The following is a 13,057-nucleotide window of genomic DNA, read 5'->3' as shown; positions in this document are numbered from 1 at the left end:
ACAAGCACGTCGGGGCCTGGGAAGATGCGGCGTCGCAGCCCCGGGCCTTTGCACGTGCTCTGAGCCCAGAGCCCACAGAGCTGACCGTCACCCAGGGGTCCCTAAGCCTCCTGAACCACAGCCCGCTGCGGCCTCCAGAGGAAACAGGATCAGCAAGGGGTCTGCATGGGTACAGCTCTGCACATAAACCCACCCAACATGTCAGCATCAGAACGGACACCTCACAGTGCAGAGTCCCGGGCCCCACTCCTGCATCCGAGCTTCTGCGATTTTTGCTTTTCCCCCCCAAGGTCCCTGGTGATGGGGGAGGTGCTTGTGAAGTTCAAGAGAAAGCCCCCAAACTCGGTCCTGTGACTTGTGTGCTTCTCTAGGGCTTTCTTCGGGACGCTGTGAGGTCACCCACAGAGGAGTCAGGGGAGGGACAGTGTGGCCTTGCTTTCCTGCCTCTAGAGCAGACCAGGGAGGGGGTGCAGCTGGGCCGGTGGGAAGGCCCCGGGCAAGGTCAGAGCCCCTTCCCCGGGGCCCGCTGCCCTCAGTCCAGGCTTTCCCACGGGGAGCGCCCCTCTGCCCAGGAAACTCATCACCAGGCCAGCAGCCTGGGAAGAAAGGTTCTGAGACGTCGTTTTTCTAAAGTGTTTCTCTTTAAAAAAAAAAAAAAAAGAAAGAAAGAAAGAAAAAGAAAAGAAAAGAAAAATAGAAGAAAAGAAAAAGATCTCAGAGCCCTGCCGAGGACACCGAGGCCCGAGCTGGACGGGATTGCGCCGAGGACACCGGGCTGGCCGGTGCCGCCAGCAGCTGAGCCCCAGGAGCCCCCGGAGAGCCGTGAGCGGCTTCCTCTGGGCTCGCTCGGCCAGGACATCATTTGTTGATTCTAGAGCCCAGTCCCTAGCTCATGATTTCCTCCCCGGTTGCCATGGCCCCGTCCCGAAAACACAGCAAACGCCTGGCCCCGGGCAGCTCATTTATTTCAAATATTCCTTGCAGCTGGGCTCCAACCAGGCTTGGGTGTCTGGGCTGCAGCATGAACTAATTGCTCTGTCCTCGGCCCCTCCCGGCTCCCCCGGCATACTTTATGGTTCAGTAAAGTCCACATTCCTCATCTCACCGAGGAGAGGAGCGAGGGGCGGGAGGAAGGGCGGAGGAAGCCCAGTGCAGGAGATGGACATGGACGGGAGGGAGGAGGGAGGAGGGAGGAGGGAGGGCCCTTCCCATTGAGGGCCAAGCCCGAGAGGCCGCTCGCTACCTGCTGGAGGGCAGGCTATTAATTACATCCACATGGGCCGGACTGCTGGATGGTTTTATGAAGACCGCTCCCTTCAACGCGAAAGCCTGGCCACCCGCGCACCCCCCCCCCCCCCCGAAGTCTCCAGGCCACACAAAGGCCCTCCTTTTCCCTGTGCTCCCGACGCCCGCCCCGCTCCCACCGCCTGACCCCACGCCTCCCCCGGCCGCCCCGTCCAAGCCAGCCAGAGCTCCAAACGCAACCCAGACGTGAACTCCAACCTAAAAATAATGTCAGACCCCCCTTTCCTCCCAACATGTCTGCGGAAGGCATCTCGGGGTCCCTTTCCCAACACCCGCCGTGATGTTTGGGGACTGTACCCGGGAAGAAAGCGCATTTATCAGGAAGTCGGTTTAGGAGCGTCAGGTCCCTTCTCCAAGGCCAATTCCAGGCCCGGAACTGCCGTTTTCCAGGACAGAAAGCAGTGCGTGGCTCTGAAGGCGTGTGTTTGCACGCTGGCTAGGGTGCCCGCCCGGCCGGCTCTAAAACCTCATTTCACCCCGGCTCCCCTCCGAGGAGATGGGCCCGGGATGACAGTCCCTCAGGGAGGCTCACCCAAGATCACACAGCTCGCGAGGGTCAGAACCAACATCTGAACCCAGGTCTGACTCAGGAGGCCGTGTGCTTGTCGCCGGGCCAACCCACCAACACGCCGAAAGAATTCCCCTGTACCCAGCAACTTTCTGAGAGAAAGAGCTGACACAGTCCCCGTGGGCTTCCGACCCGGGCAAGGTCACTCGGGGAGTTTGAGAAAACAGCAAATTCCTGGGCCTGGCCCCAGGAATGGGGATTCGGTCAGGCTCAGGCGGGGCCTGGAGACATGCATTTTCACAAACACCTCCCGGGTGCTGCTGGCGCAGGTGGGCTGGGGAGAGCGGGCCAGGGGGCTCTCAGAGAGGGACACAGCACTCTGGTCTCCGGGGGCTCGGCTGTCGGGCCAGCACACTTCCCAGCCCAGCGGACCCTGACATGCCTCGAGAATGAAAAGTGCCCACGGGGAGCTGGCTGCACCCTGGTTAATTCTTTGGAAACTAGTCATGACATGTGATCATTTCTCAACTGTTCTCTTGATCACTCACCGATCCTCCCAATAAGTCAGCCTTTCCGTGTTCTCGGCTGGGGGCTGGGTGTGAGGACCCTGCCCATGGCGGTGGCCCGAGCATCACTGTGCCTGGCCCTGGGGACAGACCCAAAGATGAATGAATGACCAGCTCTTTCCACCGACTGCCCGTGAGCCTGGACTCCAAGGACACTCACACCTGCTCCTAAAAGCCCACTGTCACCTCAAGCTTCACAGCACAGGGACCAGCCCCAGGCTCCCCGTGACGCATACAATCCTTCCTGTTAGGTCAGCAAGGCCCGCAGTCTGGGGCGCGAAAAGAGATGGGGGCATTCTGGGATCACCCATCCAGGGTCCTCCTGCTCTTCTGGGGCTCTGGCTGGCATCTGACGAGGGGGATGGGGTGGGGGGGCGGCAATCCCCTCATTATCTGCTGACAACTGTGGCCCATGGAGCTGGCTAGCCCCAAGGGGGTTGGCCACACCTCTTTCCCCTCCCCTAAGGCACAAAGAGGGACTCAAAAGTGGCTTCGTATTTTAATAAACTTTCCTTTATTAGGTGACTATTATCAACCATCATAAAATAGAATGGGAGTTTCAGGACTGTACAGGCCACAGGGCTCTGGGCTGAGGGGGAGAAGGGTGGGCTTGAGGGGGACGCTGGGGGCGGGGGGTGCAGAGACGACAGAGGCCTGCAAGCGTCCAGCGGCGGCGGGAGGCGCTGGGTGAGGCGGAAAGGCTGGGGCTGTGCGAGTGAAACTCTCTCATGTGCAACATTCATCAGAGCGGGACCCACCCTGAAACAGGAGGCAGATCTTCAAAAGTCTTACAGGTAAGGCTCCCCGGCCTGAAACAACAGCCTCACAATAATAAGGGGCAATCTACATTCCTCGCCCAGTCTTGGCACCAATGTTGTGCTTTAAAAAATATATTCCACTGGAAGACTTCTCTTGTTTTGTTTGTTTTTAAAGGTACCCTACAGCAGCTGTTTAAAACATAATTCTTACGGACAAATATATATGCATATATATTAAACATTTTAAACAAATAAAGTCATCTATTGTACCTGTACAGAAACGAACGGAGTCGACGTCGAGATAAAGAAATGGCAAACGTGGTGGCAGGGGCTGGGGTCTGCTACGTGGGGGGGCTGTGGCAGGGAGGGGGGCCCTCTCCTGCTGGCTGCCCCGCCCCGCCCCACCCCTCTGGCCCTGGGGGGTCGTGATGAACTAGGCACTAGGCGGAGACGCGAGTGGGCTTCCGTGAGGCGTGACGCCTCTAGTGTCCCGTGCCCCAGCCTGCTCTGAGCTCCTCGGGGACAGAGACCCACTCCTCCTCCCTTCTGGGTTCGGTCGTCCCGTGGGAAGCTGGAGCTTATGAGGATGCACGTGGGACATCTCAGCGAGGAAGGCAAAAGCCAAGCCAAACCCACACCCACAGCCTGTGGAAGACACGGAAATAAACCGCATGCGAAGGTGCGGGAGCCCCAGTGTCAGTAACGGCATGGAGGCGCGGGAGCCGCCGCCGCTGTGGAGCCGTGACCCCCAAGTTACTCCTACCGCTGGGAACTCAGAGCAGAGCCCCCTGGGAACTGTAGGCCAAGGGACCCGAACAAAGACACCTGTGCCCACGTGGGGACACGCCGCAGACAGCCCGGCGAGGGCAGGCGAGGCACAGGCAGGCCGGGAGTGGCAGGTGGGAGGAAAGCAAGAGCACCCTCCGGCGAGGTGACCGGAGCCAGGTCCCTTTCTAAATGGAATAAATAAATGGCTTCTGTGACTGTTAAGAGAATAAATACAGGGTCCGGGGCACCGGCAGCGGGACTGAAGCTGAGCCTTGTGTGCCCGGGGTGGCCGGTCCCTCCTGGCTGCTGCCTCGTCCCGGTGTGTTTCTGACGTCCTGAGCTTGGTCCCCGGCACAAGCCGTCTGAGCACCTCTTAGCACCCCTGGGCCTGCTCTCGGTGCCGGGCGCCTCTTGCAGGCCCCACCATGGGACCCGGCAGGTGGGGGCTCCCCAGGGCACCCCGAGAGCAGACGGGAGCTCAGTGCCGGGCGTCCTGGGGGGCCTTTCTGTGTCTTTTTCCAAGGAGGGGCTGTGACTGGCATGCAGGGGCCTTCCGCCAACGCAGGGAAGGGGCCAGAGGAGCCTGTGTCCAGAGCTGTCCGCGTCGGTGTCCCGAAGGGCTGCAGGAAGAGGAGGAGGAGGAGCAGGGCCTTCCTCCCATGGCTGCGGACGCCTGTCCCAGGCGCAGGGTCCGCGGGCGGCTCGGCGGCTGGCAGCGGTGGCTGTCGTGCGGGTCCTGGCGGACGTCACTGGTAGAGGAGGTAGGCCTTGAGGGAGGCGGGCAGCGGCAGCGTGTGGATCTCGCCCAGACGCTCCTTCCCCAGGGCCAGGCGCACCGAGCGTCGGCAGAGATCCATGAGTGGCAGCGGCTCGGCTGCGGGGGGGGGGAGAGAGAGAGAGAGAGAGAGAGAGAGAGAGAGAGAGAGAGAGAGAGAGAGGTTAGCTCGGCTCTGGACAAACACTAGCCACAGGTGGGTATCATTCCTATTCGTTTGCACACTCAACGGATAATTTTCATTTTAAAGTCATCATTCCTCCCGAACACAGAACCCACGCTGGGCCAGGTGCCTTCGCACGCTCTCTGCAAACACGAGTTCCACCCCCACCACCTGGGTGACCATGATTTCCTGATCACAGGCAGATGAGGGAACGGAGGGGTAGAGGCCAGATGACGCCCAGGGCCACGCTGAGAGGAGGACAGGAAGCTGGGATGCCAACCCAGGCGGCCACCGCTCTCACACAAGGGCAAGCAGCCGCCGCCACCGCACCCGACCGCACGCAAGCTTCCGGGCAGGGAATTATCTTGTGAGACCCCAACTGCTCACGGGTACTGTTCCCAGCTGCATTTCACAGCTGGGGGCACTGAGGCACAGAGGTCAGAGGTCAAGGTCACAGGCTGGGCACCTGGATTGGAAAGAGGCCTCTAGCTGTAGCCTGTAAGGGCGGCTGTGTCCTTGTGTCCCTGAGGGCCCGGCCCTGTCTTCCTGCCAGGGTGGTTCCGTGCGGCCAGCGGCGCAGACACACTTTCAGCCTCAGAAGGAACCAGCAAGTCCTTCCCTCCCAGGCCCGAGGCCCTGTTCACCCTTCTCCTAAGGTGACCTTCCCTGCCCTCGTCCCTAAAAGTAGGGCCAGGCGGGCACAGTGTTTGGACAGAGAAAGAGCGGACGCGAACGGATCTGTGGCTCCACCCACAGGCGCCCCTTGGCTCTGAGACCCCTTTGTGAGCAAAGCACAGATCAGAACCCCAAAACCCAGAGAAACCCCTGCATCTCCCTTGGGAGCCCATTCCACCAACACAGAATGGGTTAACGTTCTTCAATATTCACCACTGCGTCTCAGAATATTAAAAGTAACATTACAAACTCCTACGCCTGAGGGTGTCGGGGTAGGTGGGGAGTGGCTGCTAATGGCCGTGGGTTTCTCTTGGGGTGACGAACAGGTTCTAAAGTCTATTGTGGCGACAGCTGCACAGCCGTGGATAGGCTAGAGGCCACCGAGTCGTCCACTTTAAGTCGGTGAAGGTATGGCGCGTGAATTACATCTCAACAAATCTGTTAACAAAAAATAAATGATTGATCATGCATTTACTAAATTCCAGGCTTTAAAAGAAGACAAACAACTGCTTTCCGTCGCCCATGGGCCGTCACAGGAGAAGGAACTGAAGTAGTAAATGCTTTCCATGGAGTACTCTGACCCCAGGCCTCTCCTGGTGGCCGGAGGATGAACCAAACGACCTTTGAAGGTCAAGGGTTCCACAGACTCCAGGTGAGCAGGGCCGGGTTTCTCCCCCTTCCTACTTGCAGAGCCTTGGGTGTCCCTCACCATAAAGCATCCTGGCCCAGGCGACCCCAGATCTGGCTCCTCACTTGTGCCCTGCACAGCAGATCACGCCTCTGCCCGGGCCTCAGTTTCCCCATCTGTTAAGATACAGAATCGGACCAGATGGTCCCCAAAGTCCCATCCAGCTGAGGTCCCGAAGGCCAGAAACAGCAGCTCTCGGCCTGGACCTGCTGTTGGGGAGCGGCCCTTCCACTGGGCCGAGTGGGGGAGTTGGGAGGCGCTTCCTCTGCTCCACCCAGGGGCTCTCTTCCCTCTTCCCCAGTCCCTCCTCCTCATGACGTGGCTCAGCCCCCACGGGGAGCAGAGGGGCTTGCCCTGGTGGCCGAAGGCACATGATGAGGTACCGAGAGCCCTGCCGGGCTGTGGAGTGAGGCCCGGGAGGGAGCTCCCATCACACTCTCGTGGATTAGTGCGTGTCAGGTCAACTCACTATCCCCTTACGAAGAGACACTTGTACACAGTGGGCCTCCAGCTGCCCTATTTCGGGTGGTTATCATCACAGCACCAGTGGCAGCCGAGGCTGTGGGGCTCCTGGCAGGTGCCGGGTGGGGCTGTGGTCCCCATCCGACAGATGGGGAAGCAGGTTCGGGGAGGTGAGAGCCGGGGCCCCAGGTCTGAGAGCCAAAGGCTAGAAGGTGGAAATACACCAGCCCATGAAACTCTACTGGTGAAGTGCGGCTCTCTCTGCACCAACGTGAAGTGAAAGCTCCCAGCAGCTCTTTGCAGCTCACCCAAAGGGGCAAGGCCCGCCGGCTCCCTCCAAAAGCAGCTGTGCGGGGGGTGTGTGTGTGGGGGGGGGGCGGGGGTGATTCCCCTGCCTGACCACCTTTGGGCCACACTGAATAGCCCAGTTGGGGAGGGTTCGTGTGACCAGAAGCGAGTGTCCTTCAGACATGCCACCTCTTCCACGATGGGCTGCAGGAGTGGCAGCTGACGGCTGCTGGGATGCGTTATGAGCTGAAAATAGGACCCATCACCCAGGCGTCCCATGCATGGGGCTAGTCCCAGGGCCTCAAGTACACACAGAGGTCACCCTCCCCGACCGATCTCGCAGGAAGGAGACAAACAGTGAGGCACGGGGCATGGTCTGGTTGCTTTTCAAAGGCCGAGAATGCGCCAGCCACCGAAACAGACGTGGGCACTGTGCTATGGAAAACGTCTGTCTCATGGGTCTTGGTTGGTTGCTAACAGGACCCAAGAAGCCCCCCACCCCCAATACTTCTCCCTGGGGGCTGTTGGCTCTGTACCCAGCTCCACCCACAAAGCTGGGTGCCCACTGGGTTCCACCGGGGAAGTTCCCAACAGAGGAGGCAGAGCTATTGGTGGGTCCTGGCCACTGTGCCATCTCCGGAAATGGGCGGCTCGCTCATTTGCATAGTTTATATGAATGAGAGGGGGGCGGGTGCCAGGACGCAGCTCAGGAATCAGGAAGTGAATCAGGCGCTATTTACGGGAGCAGAAGGTTGAGGAACTGGGGCGTCCATGTGCCAACTTCCGCGTTTCTCGGAGAAGCGGTTACCTGGGGGCCTGTGGGACCACGCTCGGCCCCACATCGCAGCCCACGGCTCTCCAAGTCCTCGGACATTGCAACACAACTCGCGCCCCAGAGCCCACGCTGTGTCTGGCTCATGGCTAAATGAATGAGCTTTGGAAGTGCCCGGATTCGGCAACATCCCCACCCTCACCTTCTCCGCTTCGTCACGGGCCTGGCCTCACTCCTGCCAGCAGCAGCAGCCGGGAAAATGCTCCGTGAGATGGATTCTAGAACGCCCTGGTGGGACTGCCCTCCCGGGATATGTGTGCACATCCCCTTACATGCAGTTCTTACAGAAAAGCAGCAAAACGCAACACGAACCCCTCGTCGTTGCCAACTGGGGAGGACGCCTGGCACCTGGCCAGGTAACGTGGGCACCCTGGGCCCCGGCCCCTCGACTCTGAGAGCCCACTGTCCCTGGGGAGGCAGGGCGTCTGGAGCATCCCTGTCCCTCACCGGCTTTTCCCCCAGAAGAAGCCCCTGCAGGGCGGGGTGGTCAGTCCCCCCCAGAGAGGATCGTCCCTAGACCCAGCTGGAATGGGGGTGCAGGAAGGGCCCCCCATCGGGCGAGCACCAGGAGGAAACAGGAGGAGGTCCCCAGGCGAAAGGCTCCCGGAGAAATGAGCTGAGACCCGGCTGAACCGACAATCACACCAAACCGCACCACGCTGACCTGGGAGACGCAAAAGGGAGAACCTGAAAGTGTCTAACTCACGGGAAATGCCTCCGTAGTGGAGGCGTCTGCTCCCAGGGGGGCAGAGGGGACTCCAGGCCAGGGACTCCCCCTTGGGTGACAGTGGTCTGCTGCTTGCAAATAGGCCTTCTCCTTCTGCCTCTGCAGGGAGGGTGGCAGGAAGTGCTGGGCCAGAGCAGGGCTGTCGCCCCACCACCATGGCCATCTCCACCCCTCTTCCCAGGAGAGAGCAAGTGACACCCAGCCCCTCTGGTTGCAACCTCAGCCCTGGAGGTCTCGAGCCCCGAGGAGGAGTCAGAGCCAGCGGCCTGCGGTCAGAGCTGCCTGGATGGGGGTGGGGAAGGTCACACAGGGACACACTGATAATGTGCTGCCTTCGGCCCAGCGCAGGGCGGCGACTCTTTTGGGGAGGGTCCGCATGGTGTGTGCAGGGGAGGGTGCGCACGCGGAGACTTTGGCCCACCTGCTCTGCACATAGCTGCTCCCTGCTGGGGTGAGGACCTGGCGGCTGGGAGGGGTGAGGCGGGGAAGGGGGGGTGTGGATGAGTTCCCAGGTGTCCCAGGGAGCAGTACTGGATCAGGAAGGACCACCTCCACGGCTTTGAGAGCAAAGCCCAGTCCAGGCCTGACCAGAGCTTCTCCCTGGCACACCCTGCTCCCTGGGGGACCACAGATCCAATCTGGCTGCGACATTCCTCCTTCCTCAGCTGCCTTGGGAGGTAAAGCAACCCTTCTGGGCAGGGGACTCAGGCACCCTGTGACCTCACCTGATGGGCACCCCACCCTCTGAGCACCGGGCTGTTTCACCTCCCTCCAGGCAGTGGCATAAGAAGGAGAAGGTCTTGTGGGAATGGTCTAGATTCGCTGTCTCCACATCTGCAGATGGTGGACTAGTGCTTCCCCCCAAATTCAGGGCCATCTGGGACCTCAGGATGTGACCCTATTGGAAAGAGGATCTTTGTGTCCTTAGTTAAGATGAGGTCACACGGGAGCAGGCTGACCCTGGATCCAATGGCTGGTGTCCTTACAAGAAGAGGAGAGGCACAGAGGAGGCCACGCGACTAAGGAGGCTGAGAAGGATGCGTCTACAGGCCAAGGAGTGCTGGCAGCCAGCGGACGCAGTAGGGGGCATGTACAGTCTCCCAAGAAGGAACTGGTCTGCCAACACCTGGCCTCCAGAACAGGAGGGAATACATTTCCAGTGTTTAAGCCGCCCAGCTGGTGGTCATTAGTTCCAGCCGCCCCAGGAAACGCACACCCCGCCCCCCCTTCCAGCCCCTCTCTGAACCAGCCGCCCAGTCAGGCTTTCAACTCCCCCTCCCCCACCCAGGTGACTCTTATCAAGGCCTCCAGTGATCACCCTATTGCCAAAGTTGATGGACAGCTCTCAGCCGTCAGCACACTCGACCTGGCATCACTCTGTCCTTCTCGAAGTCCTTTCTTTGCTTGGCATCCAGGACACCTCTCTCCCCTCCAGCCCCTCGTCCGCCGGACCTCAAAGCACTGATGTGCCCCAGTGCTCAGCCTCAGCCCTCCCCCCCTTCCCCCCCTCCCCCGAGGGGATCCCAGGCAGTGGTCACAGCTCTAAACACCACCCAGCCATAGGCGACTCCCCACTGACCCCTGTCCCAGACCCTGTCTCCAGACTTACAGAGCCACCTGGACACGGCGAGGGAGCTCTAGCCCCATCGCCTCTCCCCTGGACAGCCCCCCCCGGCCTCCCAGCGGTCACTCTTCTAGGACGAGCTGCTCTCTTAATGCAGAACCCAGGTGTCAGTAAGCAGGCAGGCTGGCAGCTCTAGCACGGTCACCCCCTCCTCCCCCCACAGGTGCAGCGGCGGAGGACGCGCAACGCCCTCACGTTTTCCTCATCTGGATCCCCCAAAGTCTACGCCGTGCAGAGCGGGGCCACTCATGTCTGACCAGGACTGGGAGTGACTGGCGTGATGACCGGTGTGGACGGCGGGGGAGCTCATCGTTAACCAAGAGGGGGGGTTAGGCCACGGGCACTGCCAGTCTCCACCAGGGTCCAGCTCACCCAGCAGGTCTCCACAACCCACTCCCCAGTGCATTCCCCGCCTCCCCACAGACCTGAAGGCATGGAGACTGCAAGACCAGAGCCAGCGTCTGTGCCCCTGAACCTGGGGCCTCACCCAGCATCTGTGCCCCTGAACCTGGGGTCTCACCCAGCGTCTGTGCCCCTGAACATGGGGCCTCACCCAGCACCTGTGCCCCTGAACCTGGGGCCTCACCCAGCACCTGTGCCCCTGAACCTGGGGCCTCACCCAGCTTCTGTGCCCCTGAACCTGGGACCTCTCCCAGCATCTGTGCCCCTCACACCTGGGGGCCTCACCCAGCATCTGTGCCCCTCACACCTGGGGCCTCATCCAGCACCTGTGCCCCTCACACCTGGGGCCTCATCCAGCATCTGTGCCCCTCACACCTGGGGCCTCATCCAGCACCTGTGCCCCTCACACCTGGGGCCTCATCCAGCACCTGTGCCCCTCCCACCTGGGGCCTCATCCAGCACCTGTGCCCCTCACGCCTGGGGGCTCACCCAGCATCTGTGCCCCCCACACTTGGGGGCCTCACCCAGCACCTGTGCCCCTGAACCTGGGACCTCTCCCAGCATCTGTGCCCCTCACACCTGGGGGCCTCACCCAGCATCTGTGCCCCTCATACCTGGGGCCTCATCCAGCACCTGTGCCCCTCACACCTGGGGGCTCACCCAGCATCTGTGCCCCTCACACGTGGGGGCCTCACCCAGCACCTGTGCCCCTCACACCTGGGGGCCTCACCCAGCATCTGTGCCCCTCACACTTGGGGGCCTCTCCCAGCATCTGTGTGCCCCTCATACCTGGGGGCCTCTCCCAGCATCTGTGCCCCTCACACCTGGGGGCTCACCCAGCATCTGTGTCCCTCACACCTGGGGGCTCACCCAGCATCTGTGTCCCTCACACCTGGGGGCTCACCCAGCACCTGTGCCCCTCACACCTGGGGGCCTCACCCAGCATCTGTGCCCCTCACACCTGGGGCCTCACCCAGCATCTGTGCCCCTCACACCTGCGGGCCTCACCCAGCATCTGTGCCCCTCACACCTGGGGCCTCACCCAGCACCTGTGCCCCTCACACCTGGGGGCTCACCCAGCATCTGTGCCCCTCACACTTGGGGGCCTCACCCAGCACCTGTGCCCCTCACACCTGGGGGCCTCACCCAGCATCTGTGTCCCTCACACTTGGGGGCCTCTCCCAGCATCTGTGCCCCTCATACCTGGGGGCCTCTCCCAGCATCTGTGCCCCTCACACCTGGGGGCTCACCCAGCATCTGTGTCCCTCACACCTGGGGGCTCACCCAGCATCTGTGTCCCTCACACCTGGGGGCTCACCCAGCACCTGTGCCCCTCACACCTGGGGGCCTCACCCAGCATCTGTGCCCCTCACACCTGGGGCCTCACCCAGCATCTGTGCCCCTCACACCTGCGGGCCTCACCCAGCATCTGTGCCCCTCACCCCTGGGGGCCTCACCCAGCATCTGTGCCCCTCACACCTGGGGCCTCACCCAGCACCTGTGCCCCTCACACCTGGGGCCTCACCCAGCATCTGTGCCCCTGAACCTGGGGTCTCACCCAGCGTCTGTGCCCCTGAACATGGGGCCTCACCCAGCACCTGTGCCCCTGAACCTGGGGCCTCACCCAGCACCTGTGCCCCTGAACCTGGGGCCTCACCCAGCACCTGTGCCCCTCACACCTGGGGCCTCACCCAGCATCTGATCTGCGGCGGGGGTTAGATCTCGGGGTACCAGGCCAAACCTGTCCCTCAGTGACGGTTAGTGCATGGGTGGCTGAAGCTTTCTGGCCCACCCTGTTGCAAGGTGAGATCTGCAGATGGGAGAAGGGACCCATGAGAGAGGGAGGGTCAAGCGTGGGGGTGGACAGTCCCGAGTTCCAGGACCTCCTACGCCCCTGGGCCCCCAGCCAGGCAGCCACAAAGCCCTCCATCTCCAAACTAGGACAGTGCCACCTCATTAGAGTTCTTCTCACACTCGGTCTGAGGAAGGCCACGCCCCTGTCCAAAGGGACAGGTGGGAACTGCTGCTGACTCAGGGTCTCTAACCCACGGTCTCTCCAAGGCCTCCTGACATCACGACTGAACAAGCCCCCTCCGGGGACTGTGTCCATAGGCGCCTACCAGAAGCCGCCAGCACAGGAGACAGACCCTCATGGGTGAGAGCGGCCACTGGCTCACCACTATGTGAGTACAGTTATGTGACAGGACCTAGTACCGCCACCGCCACAAACCCCAGCTCAACAATACGCTGCTGCTGTGCTAGAATTCGGTCAACTGCAAATTCTAAAGGCAGGCCAACCGGCAACACACTACATCTATCAAAGACCATCCATCCATTTATTTATTCATTTATTCACCATCCATCCACCCACCCACCCACCCACCCATCCATTCATTCATCCATCCACCCACTAACCCACTCACCTACTCATTCATTACTCATCCATCATCCAGCCATCCAGCCATCCAACCTGCCATCCACCTATCTATCCAACCACCCGTTCGTTCATCCACGAG

General features: G+C 61.1%; 1 protein-coding gene across 6 annotated transcripts in view; it reads right to left on the bottom strand.

The window, feature by feature from the left end:
* Positions 1-3,286: 3,286 nt before the first annotated feature.
* Positions 3,287-13,057, bottom strand: part of SPSB1 (splA/ryanodine receptor domain and SOCS box containing 1) — a 64,513-nt gene continuing 54,742 nt past the window's right edge. For 4 of the 6 annotated variants that reach the window (XM_036349264.1, XM_036349260.1, XM_036349263.1 and 1 more), the window contains one exon: positions 3,287-4,779. In XM_036349264.1, the coding sequence (XP_036205157.1) occupies positions 4,652-4,779 (128 nt within the window). In that variant the 3' untranslated portion in view covers positions 3,287-4,651. The other 2 variants (XR_004974016.1, XM_036349262.1) reach the window with 2 other exon arrangements.

Source organism: Myotis myotis, unplaced genomic scaffold (genome assembly GCF_014108235.1).
Source record: "Myotis myotis isolate mMyoMyo1 unplaced genomic scaffold, mMyoMyo1.p scaffold_m19_p_2, whole genome shotgun sequence".
Lineage (NCBI taxonomy): Eukaryota > Metazoa > Chordata > Mammalia > Chiroptera > Vespertilionidae > Myotis > Myotis myotis.
The sequence above is the reverse complement of the archived record's forward strand: the minus strand, read 5'-3'. Positions and strand labels throughout refer to the sequence as shown.